This window comes from Dermacentor albipictus, chromosome 7, assembly GCF_038994185.2.
Source record: "Dermacentor albipictus isolate Rhodes 1998 colony chromosome 7, USDA_Dalb.pri_finalv2, whole genome shotgun sequence".
In the NCBI taxonomy this organism is placed as follows: domain Eukaryota; kingdom Metazoa; phylum Arthropoda; class Arachnida; order Ixodida; family Ixodidae; genus Dermacentor; species Dermacentor albipictus.
In genome coordinates this window covers 37,678,701-37,695,716 of record NC_091827.1, presented here as the reverse complement: position 1 = coordinate 37,695,716, position 17,016 = coordinate 37,678,701, and the positions used below count along the sequence as shown (strand labels likewise).

General features: G+C 46.6%; 1 protein-coding gene across 8 annotated transcripts in view; it reads right to left on the bottom strand.

Moving 5' to 3' along the window:
• The window catches only part of LOC135905678 (kinesin-like protein KIF26B), a 760,359-nt gene that overhangs the window by 527,067 nt on the left and 216,276 nt on the right, over positions 1 to 17,016 (bottom strand). For all 8 annotated transcript variants that reach the window (XM_070521909.1, XM_070521906.1, XM_070521907.1 and 5 more), the window contains 3 exons: positions 8,554 to 8,714; positions 6,509 to 6,614; positions 2,397 to 2,480 (listed from right to left, as the gene is read on the bottom strand). In XM_070521909.1, the coding sequence (XP_070378010.1) occupies positions 2,397 to 2,480; positions 6,509 to 6,614; positions 8,554 to 8,714 (351 nt within the window). The remainder of the gene's footprint in view (positions 1 to 2,396; positions 2,481 to 6,508; positions 6,615 to 8,553; positions 8,715 to 17,016) is intronic.

The following is a 17,016-nucleotide window of genomic DNA, read 5'->3' as shown; positions in this document are numbered from 1 at the left end:
AATGCTGCCCAAGCGGGAGAGGGTTTACATAAGATGCTTTATCAACATATATTCAAATGAAACATAAGAAGTGCATTCAACAACACATTCCGGTAAATGATTCCATTCTTCGCTCGTAAGTGGAAAAAGTGATTTCTGAAAGAGTTTAGTTCGAGAAAAGTATGACTGAACTACTTTAGAATGAAAAATACGCGACGACCTTTGTGGAGCATGGGTAATATATGTGGCATTAGCTAAACCCGTTTGATTATGAAACAACGAGTAAAAAAATTTCAATCTGGCGATATTACGGCGCACGTGGAGCGGATCCAGTCCAAGTTGGGAGTGCTGGTGACTCCCTTATACAACGGACATTCTTAAAACGGTTGCACCCTTTGGAGTACGCGTATATTTGTTCCACGCGAATAATAGTCATCTGCCTTGCTTGCGTTTCCTGAAAACTCGGCGCTCTCTACTTTCCCGTCGAGAATGCTGTGCCACACTGAAAACGCGCATACCGTTCGTGACTTGGAGGTACGAGCTCGCTGCGTTAAAGAAAGGAAATGTAGGCAAGACAAATGACGACTATATCGTGACAGGACAAGATACGCCCCAAAGGGTGTCAATTTTTTGAAGAGTGCGGCATTTCGCTTCGGATTGCAAGACTCCTGATACGTCGCGAAATCACCTTCGGCAGGCAGTTGCCGAAGGCTGCGTTAAGTGGATTCGACCGGTCGGTGGTCTAAGAAGGGTCGTCATGTGGCCTGCGGCTCGCTCTTGGCTTTAGCCAGGGCTGCCCCTGGCTAGTCAAGGCTACCCCACTGGTTCTAGGAAGGGCTTTTAAATTGTGCCACTTTCCAAATTCTTGAAGGAATTTGGAAAGTGGCCACAGTGATTTGCGAAACAATGTGGGGGAGACGCGTTCAACCATGCATGTACGACTATAGAAACTCCAAAATGAAACTTGTTGAAACACACACACACACACACACACGCGCACACACACGCGCGCAAACACACACACACACGCACACAAACACAAACACGCACACAAACACAAACACGCACACAAACACGCACACAAACACGCACACAAACACGCACACAAACACAAACACGCACACGCACACAAACACGCACACAAAACACAAAACACGCACACAAACACGCACACACACACGCACACGCACACAAACACGCGCACACACACACAAACACGCACGCACACACACGCACACGCACACACAAACACGCACACACACACACGCACACACAAACACGCACACACACACGCACACACACACACACACACACACAAGAAAGTTCTGAAGTTTTACGTGTGAAAACCACGATCTGATTACGAGGCACGCCATTAGTGGGTGACTCTGGCTGACTTTTGACCACCAGGGGAGCTTGAACGTGCCACAAATGCACGGAACATGGGTGTTCTTGGATTTCACCCTCATCGTGATGCGGCCCGCCGCGGCCGGGATTCGATCCCGCAACCTCGTGCTTAGCAGCGCGTCGTCATGGCCACTAAGCGACCACTACGGGTTTACGAGCACAACAGCAAAAGCACATCTGGGGATGAAATAAACGGTACACTTTCAATCTACACCTTTTCAGTCTCGTCACCTATTTCATTTTATTTCGTTTTTGTTTCTTTCTTTCCTTCCTTCGGTTTTTATTTTTTTTGCAGACGATTGATGACGACGCAGTTTATCTTCCCGCTTATCGGTCGCACCTCAGTCAGATAACCTTTAACAGATAGGTACTCGAAGTGGCACATGGTGGTCGAGCAGCGTTTAGAAACTAAAACATGAAAACTTTAAATGAACTGAAGCATAACTGCGAGTCGGCCTAGTTGGAACATATTCATATTGATACTTTTTGTGCGCAAACAAACAGGGACGAAGAATAGGGGCAACACAAGGACGAGCGCTTTCTAAAGGGTTTCGTTAGAAAGCGCTCGTCCTTGTGTTGCCCCTATTCTTCGTCCCTGTTTGTTTGCGCACAAAAAGTATCAATATGAATATGAAAACTTTCTTTTTAGATGCCGCCCTCGGAAGCAATCTTTCTAATAAACGACACGAACTTATGCACCCACGACGCATTTCACCTTCCTCCCGGCCTTCTTTGACCATGTTGCTAAAGAACACCCAGCCACTGGTCGCCAAAGTCCCAAGCTCATTAAAAAAGCCACAAGATTCCCAAGTCCAACTCCTACGGCCTGTTGTACAGGCAGGCAGGCCGGCAGGTAGGCCGCAGGCGATATTCACTGAACGTCCGACACCTAATTCCACGTAAACGTACAAATGATCCTGCATTAGCTCGTCATCTAAACGCTTTCTAGTGAACTCGAGAGGCCGGGAGCCCACCATGTGGTGCCAAAATAACGAGCTGACGTGGGTACTCACCGTGGACAAGCGGCCCTGGACGATTTCCTCTCGTATCTGAGTCATCAGGCCCAAGCACGTCTTCTTCAGTTTCCACAGGCGTGCCTATACACGGGCGGAGATAAAGAAACCCGTGTCATATCGCGGTAGGTCACGCTTTACGACCGGCGGTGCCGGATACCTATCTACAAAGGCATAAAACGCGCCCAAGCTGGCCAAACAAGCTGAGGACGGCTATAGCAACGCGTGAAAACGAAGTCCGTAATGGACTTTTTTTTTTGCCACCACGCTATCATGGTTGCTTTCTATTGCCTCTTTTTCCTACGGTTTATCGAAAATCTTCTAAGCAGACCTTTGTTGCCATTACAATTGCACTGCTTTTTGGTTCCGAACCGTGGTAGAACTGCTTCAAATTATTTTTTTTGTTTATGCGCTTTGTCACAAGTTCTGTTACTTTGCAACTGCTATCTTACCTGTTCTTTTTGTACCTGCATTTCTGTTTACTAACAACATCCCCCCCCCCCTCCCCTGCGCCCTCCCGCTGCAATGCGAACACCTGGCGCTGTGGATACATAAACAAACAAACACAAGTCAAAATAAAAAAAAGGAAGCATTTCTGTATAAGAGATCAAGAATTCTATTCCTGCTCATTCACATCCATGTGCACATGAACGAATCAAGACGAATTTAAACTAAATCTGAGAAACCACCCAGAAATGGGCACAGTGTGTAACTTTCACCACGCAGAGACCAAAATGACTGCCTCGCCTTGAGTTCATCGTTTCCTCTGGCAATCGAGGAAATCGAAGATGTTGCTCGGTTACACGGCGATGTCTCCACTGGCTAACCCATTTCCGGATAATGTCGATGGCCTAGTATTCTAAAGCCTTGCATAGTGTCACAATAACTCTACTTTTTTTCTTCTGTATAGTAAACGTGCTGCACCACGAGCCTTCGTGGCCAGAAGGACAGTGCTGAAGGACCGTGGCCCACCCCAATTCACGGCCAACTCCACCAGAAAGGGAATCATTCCAGTCGTTCGATAAGAATGGCTGGAAGAATTCCCGTTCTTCTTGAACTTAAATTACGCGCCTTATAATTTCGCTCAGAGACTGCTGTCCCTGCGCAACATCCACCACTATCCTGCAAAACGGTCATTCGGAACAGCCAGCACATCTATCGTTCTGTCTTGCTCGAGACTCCTGTAAGTGCTTTTATCTCGTATGCAGTCAAACCTCGTTATAACAAAACGGGATATAACAAAATGATGGATATAACGAAGTAACCGAAATTTTTCTCGAAATCTATATATCGATTCATAGTGCAGTACATGCAATAATGGATAAAAGGAAGTAATGCATATAACGATGTCATGGATATTACGTATCATACCTACTCCTTCAACTTCGTTATAGCGATGGTTTGCTGTATACCAGAAACATACGAGTATTCGACAATTTCGAATAGGGAATGCTGGAACAGATTACCAGGGACTGTTCGATTCGTATTCGAAATTTCGAATGTGCGCACACCGTTGGCAATTATTTCTTTCAACAAATGAAAATGCTAAATTTAGGGGTCGAAAATGATGTGACAACCGAGGCAATGCAATACTAGCACCTCTGAACTATGTAACAGCGTGTGCTCCTCATGCTCTACAATCAAATACAGTTACATGTGCATGAATTATCGCATATACGGAAATAGTGCCGTGTGTAGAAAAAGTTTATTTCAAGTAATGACAATATGACGGTATTTATCTGGTCGGGAGTGCGTCGGAGCCGTAGTTACAAAATAACTGCGGCACGCTACCTTAAACATCCACCGCAGTTACTCTGGGAATACTTCGACTATCTTCTGAATGCTGCATTGCCATTGGCGGGGACGTATTCAAGGAGCAGAATTAATATAGCATATTGCCCTCTTCTCCTCACTTTTAGTGTAACAGTTTATCCCTTTTTTAAGTGTAGAGATAAAGTACTAAATTGCCGATGATTTTTTTTTCTTCCTAGTGTTGGTGTTTAACGTAGGGACAGACAAATGGGGTGACAGGAATGATGTGACATTGGAATCAGCCTGTTTCCAGTAATGGCAGATGATAATAGACAGTTTTAGTACTGCGCGATGACGATACGTACGCTGCACGCAAGTACTGCGAAATGCCTACGTACGTCAGCGGGCGAGCGTTGTTAGACGCAGGGCGCGTCGTAACGCCTTGGCCGCGTCCGCCAGTCCGTCGAACCATCGGTCGAAATAAAGACACTCTTCATCTCGCCAACGTGAGGTAACGTGTGGGCGCGTTCATGCTACGTCGAACCATGTTTAGGCCTTTAAGATACTCTACTTTTAATACGGACGCAATACACGAATCGTATCGAGAAAAAACTGGCTGCGGCTTAGCTAAGGTTAAGCCCAGGATGCGAAGCGTACTAGCCTTTATTTTAACGCGACAGCGTTAAGGAGCTCGTGTCGTAGAAAAGCCGCTGTCGTCGGCGTCGGCTCAGGCGTGCGGCGCTTGCTCAGGCGCACATTTCGTTGTCGCGCCGAACGCTGCGATCGACGCTCACCGCGTCCGATGCGGGGCGCGTAGTCGCTGCGCCGTAGCAAAGCCACCTAGAAACAGACTCTGTAGCACGCCGCAACCTTCGCTTCTCATTCCAACGAGCAGCTCTGTCGCCAGGAGGCATATCACCTCGTGAGTGTCTAGCAGAGGCAAGCGCAGCTGCTTATATACCGCCGCGACGCCGCGAGCGACGGCGCGAGTTGGAGCCCCGTTTCTCCTCTGTCGTGACGTCACGGTGTCACGTGGTATTGAAGGCGACACCGCCGCGCCTGAGGAGCTGGGTTGAGCTCTAGTAACATGCTTCGCATAAAATAAAACCACGCGTACCCGCTTACTGAGGCTGGCACGGTCATTTGCGACGAACTGCGCCAACAGGAGGTCGAGCCTCTCGCGCAAACGGTGCACACTGAAGACTTTCTCAAAAACAAAGTTCCTATTTTTTCTACGCTTTCCCACCGCGCAGGATCCGGGAATAGCTTCTGCGCAGCAAAGCCAAATCGTAGGCCATTGAGAAGTACAGCCTTCCGCTGGTTCGCCTTTGACGCCGCCATTTTGCAAAACTCCCTCGTCTCGCGCTCCCCCGAACAAACGAGAACCACGAGAGCAGCGCGCAAGACTCCCTACGTAGGCACGCAAGAATCGGATGCGTGCGTACGCAGCGGCCGCGTACGCATCCCGTACCGTTCGTGTAGCGTTGCGCGCATGCGCGCTTTGCACAACGTAGCAATCTTATGTACGCAACGCCGTTGCGTACGCAACATACGCAGTATTAAATCTATCTAATGTATTTTGGGGACGCTGCGGTGCGTGTTCTCTGAGAAACATTAGATACTTTTCGCCTGTCCGCTATTCCGGCAAACGGGGGCGGCTTGGGCGGATTGCCGGATTTGCGGGGGCGCAAACGTGAGCGGCCGGAGCGGTGCAGCCATCTGGTGGTGTAGACCTCAACCAAACAAACACAGAGCTAGAATTGCAACAAACCTACTATATTCAGATTCGCTGCTGCTGCAAATTTTCGGCAGCGGCGTCATGGTGAACACGATTGCGCCACTGTTGAAAATTTGCGCCAGCAGCTAAGCAGGATATGCTAATGGGCTCTGTCTTTGTGTGGTCGAGCTTTCCACCACCAGCTGGCGCCACCAATCTGGCCGCTCACGTTGACGCCCCCGCTCATCCGGCAAACCGCCCGCGCGCTTGCCTGAATACCGGACGCACTAAAATTCTCTATTAGCTCAACGTTGGGGAGCGCTACGCCAAAGGAATTATGCTACTACTACAACTACTGCTACTACTACTACTACTACTACTACTACTACTACTACTACTACTACTACTACTACTACTACTACTACTACTATTACTACTACTACTACTACTAGTGCTACTACTATCACTACTTACAACTACTACTACTACTACTACTACTACTATAGCTATTGGTATGGCTTCTAAGCTGCTATTACAGGTACAGTGAGAGCTGCTTCTATTAACTGACGCCTGGCAAGCCGCACTGTAGCCTGGAGAGGGGTCATTGGGGCTTGAGAGGCAGGAAGTATCAAGGTCGACCTACCTGGCATGCCTTGCACCACGCATCTCGGTGCTGAGAAGCGACGGCTCGCTGATGGCCATCCTCCCAGAAAGCAGGTGGTAGAACGCTGGCATATACTTCCGGCAACCTGCGATGTTAAAAAATTAAATTATAAGGTTTTACGTGCCAAAACCACTTTCTGATTATGAGGCAAGCCGTAGTGGAGGACTCCGGAAACTTCGACCACCTGGGGTTCTTTAACGTGCACCTAAATCTAAGTACACGTGCGTTTGACCTGCGATGTTCCTCGTTTTGAAATAAACCTTAAAAAAAAAGAAAGAATCTGAAAGCCCATTGAGAAGAACTGTACTCGATGAGCTTACGTAACCTTCGATATTGTAGCGAATCATGGCAGCGGGACAAATGGTTGCGCAGGACGGTCCGACATTTCACATCTGAGTAAAGTTCGATATTCCTATCGTGGTAGATGCAAGACAGAAATGTTGAAAATTAACTCGAACAATGTTCTTTATATCAGGCAGTACGTCGTTTTGTATGCGAGGCGAGACCGAATCAGAAAGTAAGTCTCTACGGCATTCAGATAGAAAAGCGAGCTCCGCAATAGAACAAAGTGTTTATTTTTTTGCGTTTGATGCTAGGTTGAAGTCAAGTGACCGTTGGCAATGGGCGTCTTGTTTGAGCTCTCGAAAATTCTTCCGAGTCAAAGTCAAAAACATCCCAAAAATTTACCACTTGATCTTTATAACCCTGTAATTGTACGTCGGACTAGATATCAAAGTTACGTGAAATGCATCTAGTAAAGCGTCGGCAGGAATAACATTATTGCAGCTTGTCGGTTATGCTTAATTTCTTGACCGCACAATGCAAACGTATTCGTAGTTGATACGCCGGGCTTTGTACTGAAAATGCCAATTTAAACGCGGAAATAATAATTCAGAACTAATAGTCGCGTTTTCGACAGGCTAAGGCAGAATTTCAGTTGAGGATAACTCATCAACTCAAGTAATTGTATATAAGTAGACATACCATAATAATTTATTCATAAATAAAACATTTGGGTGTTTCTTCTCTTTCTTTGTAGGAATGTACTGTGGCAATGTAGATTTAGCTGCAATATAGATTTCCTTGCTGTGGAATTGTGTTTGGGCTTTGTGGGCATAACGTATGTACCATTCTTCTTACAAAAATGAGTTTACCCGACCTTTCTACAGACATCGCGCAGACGGATTTCGAGACGTGTCCTTTTTGGCCGTGCGGCGTGCGCAGACGAACTGCCGACAGAAGTCGCTAACGTGTCGATAGTAGTTTTGCTACCCTCTTCTTTCCCCGGCCAAGCAGGGTACTGACACAATGTCAGCACGCACTTGTACTTCAAAAGCCCGAGGCCATGAGCGCAGAAGGCTTAACACTCAACGAAAAAAAAAATACAGAGTGCTGGCAGCTTCCTTAATGAAGTAACTGATTGCCTCATATTTGAATCCCTTAAAATACATGTCGTACTCCCCATGGAAGTACCGTCTCTTCGTTTGTTCCCAAGCAAGGAGAAGTTAATCTTCCGGGGCGAGTCTCGGTATTCTCTCGTGAGAGTTAAATATTGTACATCTTTTATTTGAAGATCCCACACTCCCCTTGTTCATATAGAGTGCAGACATTCCGCACCTTAAGAAGAAAAAAAATGCTCTGTTCAGAGCATATCTTGCCCCCAAAGAATAATGGTCATCTTTCTCGCACACTTCGTTTTCTTTGACGCTACGCACCGTTCAGGTTATGGCCACGTTCAGATTCAGGAACATTTAGGTTACGAACGTAATCGCGTATCAGGGCGACATAACTCCCTTGACAGGAAGGCATCAGCCGCACAGCGCTAGAGAAAGCAAGTGACTCAAAATAGACGACGGTAACCTTCAGCGGAAAAATGTAACATTTAAAGGGTTATAAATTCGTCAAGCGGTTGTCTTTGTCTGTATCGCAAAAAACCTGTGTACTTTGCACAGATCATTCGAACGTATTTTTTTCTATGGGCTGTCGTGGGAACTCCGCGACGGCTGCCCCCATCCGCTGCTGACCTGGTGGGGCCTCGCCGGATTGATGCGTAGCAGGGTCGCTTGACGGGAGGAGGGCCGTTTGGTGTCGCTCCCCAGGGGCAGATGGCGCTCTCGTCGTAAACTGGCGGCCGCCACGGATAGTCGGGCCGCGGCGGCGGGATCGGCGTCAGCGAGTGCGCCATCTGGAGGACGGGGGACAAAGTTCGCGAGGGCATCAAAATCAATCAATCAATCAATCAATCAATCAATCAATCAATCAATCAATCAATCAATCAATCAATCAATCAATCAATCAATCAATCAATCAATCAATCAATCGATCGATCGATCGATCAATCAATGGAACTTTTATTTCGACACGAGAAATATGAGGGTGACGGAAAAAAGGACGCTAACTGCAGCGTGACAAGGCTCCGGCCCCCTTCAAAGTCCAGCAGCAAGTGTGCCGCAGTACACTTCTAAATAAATGTGTATAGAAGGCAACTAATCACACGCAATGAAAAAAAGTTACACTTTGAACTAAGATATACAAATAGCCTATAGTCACTTAAACAAAGAGCAGAATGGGTTTTAATTTGTCATGTAAAGTGAGAATATCTGAAATACAGGATCAAAACGAATTACAAAGCTCTGAAATAAAAACAAACAAACAGATAATAAATAAATAAAAACTAGAGGAAAAACAGCTCGCATTATGTGAGGTTGAACAATCAATGTGGCATCGAAGATGCGGAATTTAAAGCAGAAAGATGCAGCGCAAACAGTTTGCCATTTGCTCTCACGTGTAAAATTAAAATAACCTAAGCATTCTGAAAGAATAAAGATAAATAAAAAGCCAGAAAGACACAAAGAGAAAAACTTGCGACGTATAGTAAGAAGTTAGAAGTGTAGCTAGTCATCATTGTTTTCAGAGAGTTAGAGAGATTTGCGTCAATTCGAATAAAAAAAATGAACCGCTTTAATTAGGCTTTAGCCATTTCGCGCTTGAGCCTTCGCAGAACTTTCATCGAGGGTACTTTGAGTTGTTTTCATCTCTCGAAGCTAGTAATTGGCACGATGGAGTAAAACAACAAAATGTTGAATTTCTCCATTTTTCAATCAGCCATATCTTTGTCAACTGAGGCCTTCATCTGCGTTAACTTTCATCGAGCTCAGGATTCTTTCTAAATGAACTCGAAGTTGGGAGAGTTTGTGTGACACCATTTTAACCTACCAGCGTGAACGCAATACAACGCAATAAAACACGTCGCACAAAACTTCCGCACTTCGACGGGACAGGTTTCGACAGGGCATCTATTCTCGTGCTTTGACGTTGCCGCGCTAGCTGTTTTGCTAATTAAGACGCGAGGATTACACGAAAAAAAGAAAAAAAGGAAGAAGAGGAACACATTGTTGACTCTTACTGTACACAGAAGCTCGTTATTCGAGCACGCGTGCAAGGGAAGGAGTGCTGATCCGGCAGGAAGCGGCATTTGCCGTAGGGGCTCACAGGCCGACGAAAGAAAGCAGAAACACACTACGGCAAAATCACCAGGAAAAAGACGAGAGCCAGCCCTTGGACCCTTTCTTCGGGGAGCACCCCCAATATGCTCGGCCGGGCCGGGCGAAGTCGAGGCATCAGCTAGTATAACGTATATATGGACTGGCGCACATGGTCGGCCACAGAGGGTCCCTTCCTCCTATTGCGAGCGGGGTGCGTGCTGGCGAGTGCTTATTTGCACGTGCCGGGCGGCTCCGTCACGTGTGCCGGCTGGCCCTGCCCCGTGAGCCCCAAAAATAGGAGCGCCCAACTCAGTGCCCTCAACCCCTGGTTAACACTCCCCGCCCCCCCTTCCTTCATCCACTAAGCTTCCCCGCGGCTGACGAACCCGAGCTCAAAGCCCTGCGGATGCCTTCTGTCCGAACGGAGATTCGTCTGCTTGTCAGATCAGTGCGGACAAAACGGACAGTGCTGCGGAAGGAAACAGCGACAGTTGGAACAACAGGGATTTCTCTGCCTGTCAGATCGATGCGGACAAAACAGACGGCGTCGTAGAAAGACACAGCAACAGTTGGAACTATTTCGAAATGGACACTTTTCAGATTTTGGAGTTGGCGATTAGAGTATTCGCGTTGGAGCGACGAGAGCGCGGAAGGAGGCGAAGTACAAATCACAGGGAAGGGGCGCAAGTACTGCTTCTGCTTCCGCCACTTGCGTCTGTCCCTGTAATTCTCCCTTCGTCTGTTTCAGCGCTGTAGTCCCTTCAACATAGATTTTCGACTAGCCTTCGTTCTTTAACTTCTTTTCAGAATATTCAAGCAGACGGAGGTTTACAGAAAGATGGATGCTTGAAGGGGTCAACAGTTGTCCAGCTAGAGATGCCTCGGACGCCTCAGGCTGAAGCCAGTCTGAACAGGTTACAGCCTGAGGCATCGCCTCTGTGAGCGCTGTTAATCGTGAGAAGACTGATATGGCACATTGGATAGCAAATTCGCTCATGTCCTTGGATCTGTTAAAATGGCAAACATTTTGACATTTCTCTTTTAATATGAAGTAACGATATCGTTGCTAACATATGGGGCGGAATCATCATCATCATCAGCCTGGTTACGCCCACTGCAGGGCAAAGTCCTCTCCCAAACTTCTCCAACAACCCCGGTCATGTACTAATTGTGACCATGCCGTCCCTGCAAACTTCTTGGGGGGGGGAACTTGGAGCGGAAAATTGGAGGTTAACCAAGAAGCTGAACAAGTAAGGACTGAGCAAAAAGCGACGGAACGAAAAATTTTAGGCATAACCTTAAGAGACAGGGAGAGAGTAGTATATATGAAGAGCAGGGGAGGTATATTATAATTGACAGAAAAAAATGTAGCCGGGCAGGCCATGTAATGAGTAGGATAGATAAACAGTGGATCATAAATAGTTGCAGAATGGATGCCAAGGGAAGAGCAGTCGAGAACGGAAGAAAATTAGGTGGGGTGACGAAATCAGGAACTTTGCAGATGCATGTTGGGACTCAGCTAGCGCAAGACAGGGGCAATTGAAGATCGCTGGGAGAGGCCTTGATCCTTCAGTGCACCTAAACATAGGCTGGTGATGATGATGATGATGATATGGTGAGAGCTTATGGACAATACTTTTCTCCCGCCGCAATTGGGTAGCGCTGCTTAATGTTTTGTAACAAACACACACACTCTTTCCTATACGCGAATAAGAAACACGTGCTTAAAGTCATCCGCTTTTTGTCCGAGTGGCAAGTTCTTTCCGGGCAGTTCATGATACTTGAAGGAACTACTATGTCAACTAGAATATAGATGATAACGCTTCATTACACACATACAAAACAAGCACTGTTTTGGTTTGTGCTGCTCGCTCACGTTTAATTTCTCTTATAGCCATCCACTGGCGGTAATATTCCCCGCGCAACAAAAGAAAATTGAAGCACCGCTAACAATGGCAAAACTTTTATGCACTGCTTTAGAAACAATTTCCAACGGCAGAAATAAAGACAGTAGTAGCTTGCTTGAAGACCCTGCGTGGCTGCGACGTCAAGCAAAAGCCACGCAGACGTCACTCCCACTTGTCGTAATCCATTTGAGGCAATCAGCACTGAACAATGAGAGATGCCCTTCCCAAAAGCACGATTGACGATGCTGAAAAGCCACCACACGGATAAACTCGGGACGTCGGCGGATAAAGGTGAATTGATCGAAACTGCATTAGATTGAGCTGATCGACGCTGATCCAAGGAGCAGGCGTCCATCACCGTTGTCGAGATCAATCTATGGATAATCGGGCTGTACCGAACAGCTCGCTCTGAAACCCCGACACACTGTTGACATGCGTGACTGATGAGCCCACCCCGCCTGTCTCTGTTCCAGTGCGTCTTCGTTGGCATCCATCTCTGAGGCCAGCATGGTACGAGGGTTTTGTAGATGCCGGTTACGTGTTGGAACTGCATTTGATCTCAACAGTTCTGCGCAGTACCTCGAAAGCTAACGGATAGCGTCGGCCTGCCAGTAACGAGACCCGTAGTAGAAGCTTGCCTATATCTCCTACCGCTAATCCTTCCTTGTGCAACGGAAGTTGAAAGTAAAACAATCATGAATTGATACGTTGTGGTTGCTACTGCTGTTGTCTTCGTCGTGCGGTGATGACGGCGGTGGTGGTAGTGTACTAACTACTATTGCTTCTATCCCAACCGGAAACTAGCCACTGAAGCAGTTTCCTACTTAAATTCGAGTGTTTTACGTGCCGAAACTGCAGTCTGATTACGAGGCGTGCCGTAGTGGGCGACTCCGGAATAATTTTGAACATCTGAGTTTCTCTAACGCGCACCGAATGCACAGTACATGAGCATCTTTTGTATTCTGACTCCATCGAAATGCGACCGCCGCGGTTGGGATCAAGCCTGCTGAAGCAGTTGCGGCCAATGATGCAGTCGTGTTCTACTGCTGCTGTGGTACTGCACTGGCAGTAACAGCTGTAACATGTTTCTGCACTGTGGAAAAAATGGTACATGGGGCACCGCCAGCACGCATTTCGTTTCATGTTATGGTTCCGTATCTTTTGAAAGATACGCTAGTCACATGTTTTCTACAGAAAGCTATTGCTTTCAGTTTTGGCTGAATTCAATTATATACAATTATTATAAGACCTGCCCCGAAGGTCACAAGTTTAGAAAGTGAATTACTTCAATTATGGTAAATATTGTTACATTGGCGATTGACGCCGAAATTGCGCTCTCGGCCACTTTATGAAGCTTGCTCAGCGGAAATTACACAAGTTTTTGTCTTGCTTAATTTACCAAAACTAACAAATTCACTTTGCGCGTCCCAATCTTTACCCGATCCTCAATGAGATCACCTGGATAATGGCGTGACTAACAATGTGCGCACATATTACAAATATTAGGATAAAATTGAACATTCAACGATTAATTCCACTGCTACTACGGCAATACATAAAATTGTTTGGACAAACTGGAATCGTGCTTGCAGTGGCACATAATAGCTTTCAGTCTAGTGTCATCTGAAGAAACGACCATCGAAGGATAAAAAAAAAAAAAAAAACGTTCGCGAGAATCCACACGGAGGCCTAAACACGGACACGGCATCTTTTTTTTTCCTCTGCCATACTTTCTCATACCTGCAGAATTCTGGAGAGCTAAAGGTGTGTGTGTATCTATATATATATATATATATATATATATATATATATATATATATATATATATATATATATATATATATATATATATATATATATATATATATATATATATATATATATATATATATAAGCTATTGGTGGGGACTATGCTGCATGCATGTTCATTCCCGTAATGCACCTACTTCTGCTCGCTTCTTACGGACTCAAATCTTGCCTGCTTCAAACGCAAATCTAAAGCAGGTTAGGTCGACATTCTGGATTGCAGCTTCGTGCGCGAGGAAATTGTCGTTATTCTTGCTTGGAACCACGCATCAAGTAAATGGAAGTACAACAGTTTACGCATGAAATGACAACAATCCGGGAGTTTGAGTGCCCTTCGCAGACACGGGCACATACAGAAAACAGTTCTGCAATTATGTTTAATTAGACGTGTGCATTTGATGAAGACGCTACTTGCTAGAACAGTTCGTGAGAGCAGCGGGCAGCCACTGCTCATACCGGAGCAGACAAACCGAGGAAACCTACCTATGACGAAAAATATTTTAGAGACAACTGTAGATTCGTCAGTACGTTGTCCGCTCCTGGTGTTTACCTTTCTTGAATGAACCTGAGCTCCCGGATTGACGTCTTTGTTTGTATTCGGCGCTACTCTCATTCTTCCTGCATGTAATGTCTGTTTCTTTACACACACAATTTTTTTTCCTAGTTCTATGCGTTCTCTCGGCACTGCTCATCAATACCGATACTGAGGGCCTTGGCCCACAGCGTGCTCCAGTGCTGACAGGTGCGCGAACCACATTTGTACTATCTGCGCACGACGAAAAAAAAAACGGGCACCGCGGGCCTAATTTGTACCCGTCACGCGCACGCCAACCTGTTGCGTGGCCGCACGCAAGTTCTGTCGACGCTACACGTATATGCCACGTACATACGCCAATCATCCGTGAACTCCGCACCTATAGCGTGACGAGGAGGAATCACGCACGCCCAACTTAAGTCGCGGACACAAACCCGGAAGCAGCAGAGCTGGGGAATGGCACGTTCGCCATGTAGGGAACGAATATCGTGTCACAAAGCACGTCCGAGGCAGTGCCGTACAAGGGTTTTCTGTTTCCTTTCTATTCTGTCTATTAAGCTCTAGCGGGCTGCGGCACCTCATCGTCACTGGAATCTACAGTATTCATTCGAATCAAGGGGCAGGCCTCAACGGCGAACCCGATATATGGAAGGTCAGACAAGAAAAAAAAAATACTTTAATGGAATGCAAGTCTCACGAATAAAGGAATTCGGCTGCAAAAAGAGCGGGCAATATCGTCGGGATGCTACTCGTAATGCTTGCCCGTTATCAGTCGGCCAGACTGTCATCGCATGCCGCCGTGACCCAATTTACTACTTCACTGAGTGGTGTAGGTACGTCGAAGACATCGCAAAGTAGACAGGCCTTTGACATTGTTCCAAGAGATGCCTCAAACGTTTCACCTTCGAACGTTCACATTTGAACGTTCACCTACGAACGTTCACCTTCGAACGTTTCACCCTCGAACGCCTCGAACGTTCACTTTCGCCTAATGATGACCTTCGTTTCAGACATTGCAGCTACTGTTTGCGTCCTGGTGAAATCAGCATCTGATCCCACCTGACGGCATCGAGCTTTCTGCTGTTGGCAGCGTATGGCAGTTGCGGCCAAACCACACCCTCGAATCCAAGCGTACCCCGACTTCCCTACATTACTTTTCTATTTAAAGTATTGGCCTACATACGAGTAGGCAGATAGTAGTTTTGGGCGAGGAAGCAAGGCTGGCATAGAGGCACAATCGGCGCCATGCCGAGAAATGGCCACTCGTGGGTGTTTATCGCATAGGATATCGTGTAGAAGCCACGGATGAGATATGTTACTGCAGCCTAGCCACAATCTATATCTTCTGCGGTGACTTATGGTTGGGCAGTTAGTGACAGCAGTGGAAGCGAGTCTTTGCAGCCACATTTGTAGGGGGATTGCGAGATGATTTCCAGGCCGTAACCATATCTAAACCGCTGAGTTGGCATGGTTCGTGCAGAGGTTTCTGCTCTCTTGAAGACATCTTACAGATGTCAATGTAATAGCAAGTAATGTTCACTGGAGCTTAAAGACTCTATTCTTCTGCCGCATTGTATGTAATCAACCTAGCCAGCAAACCATACCCAAGACCTCGGTTGGGCATGGTTCTCCAGCAAATGTTTTTATCCCGCCCGAGACAAATTGTAGAAGTAACGGGTAAAAAAGAAAGTGACTTTAGACGTGAGCTTAACGTTGCTACTGTACCCAGTGATTAATATGTCGCAACATACTGACGGCGCAGTTCTGGTGGGAGCCACATAATAAAAAAGCTTGAACTGCAGCAGCAGCGAAAAAGAAAATAACAGACCAAGCCGCCCACTAATTTTCTTCGAAGCCTTCTAAACATGTCATTTCCCGGCAGATCGCCGCCCATTAAGAAAAAAGAAAAACGAACACGGTGTTTATGCGCAACTTGTTTTGCTGCAGATAATTTTAGCAACGCAACAATTACGACGCCCATAGTCAAAGGCAACTAGACGATTACCGTACTGGAGTGATATCATAAATGGCCCGCAGCCTTGTCACTTCTGACCTTGACCCCTTTCGTTGCCTAAAACGCCAAGAAAGATCGTTTTTACACCACGAGGCCCCTTAGTCAGAGTACCGTGCTGACTTCGCATTCACCTCCTGGGTTATTCGGGTGTAATTTCTGCAGACCTCGTTCCATTAACCGATACGAACACATGGTCCAATGTAACGGTTAGGAGGGCCGCGATTATTGAAAGTGCAGTGTTAGTTCAGTGGAACTTCAATGTGTATGATAAATATGCATGTACTAGAATCGTCCAATGTAACAGTCAGCTAAAGTATCGGCTATAAGCCTTTGCGTCACGCGGGACACCACAAGAAGAAATCCTTGCTTTTTTTTCTGACGAAGGCGCTGTTGCGAACTTCTTGCTGTTAACTGAACATATTTGTGTTATGAAAAATAAAAAAATTATGAGGTTTCACGTGCCAAAACCACTTTCTGATTACGAGGCAGGCCGTAGTGGAGGACTCCGGAAATTTAGACCACCTGGCGTTCTTTATCGTGCACCCAAATCTAAGTACACGTGTGTTTTCGCATTTCGCCCCCATCGAAATGCGGCCGCCGTGGCCGGGATTCGATCCCGCGACCTCGTGCTCAGCAGCCCAACACCATAGCTACTGAGCAACCACGGCGGGTTGTTATGAAACATACGCCATAGGCATGTATGGGACGTTACTGCACTAAGTTGGCCGACGATACAATTC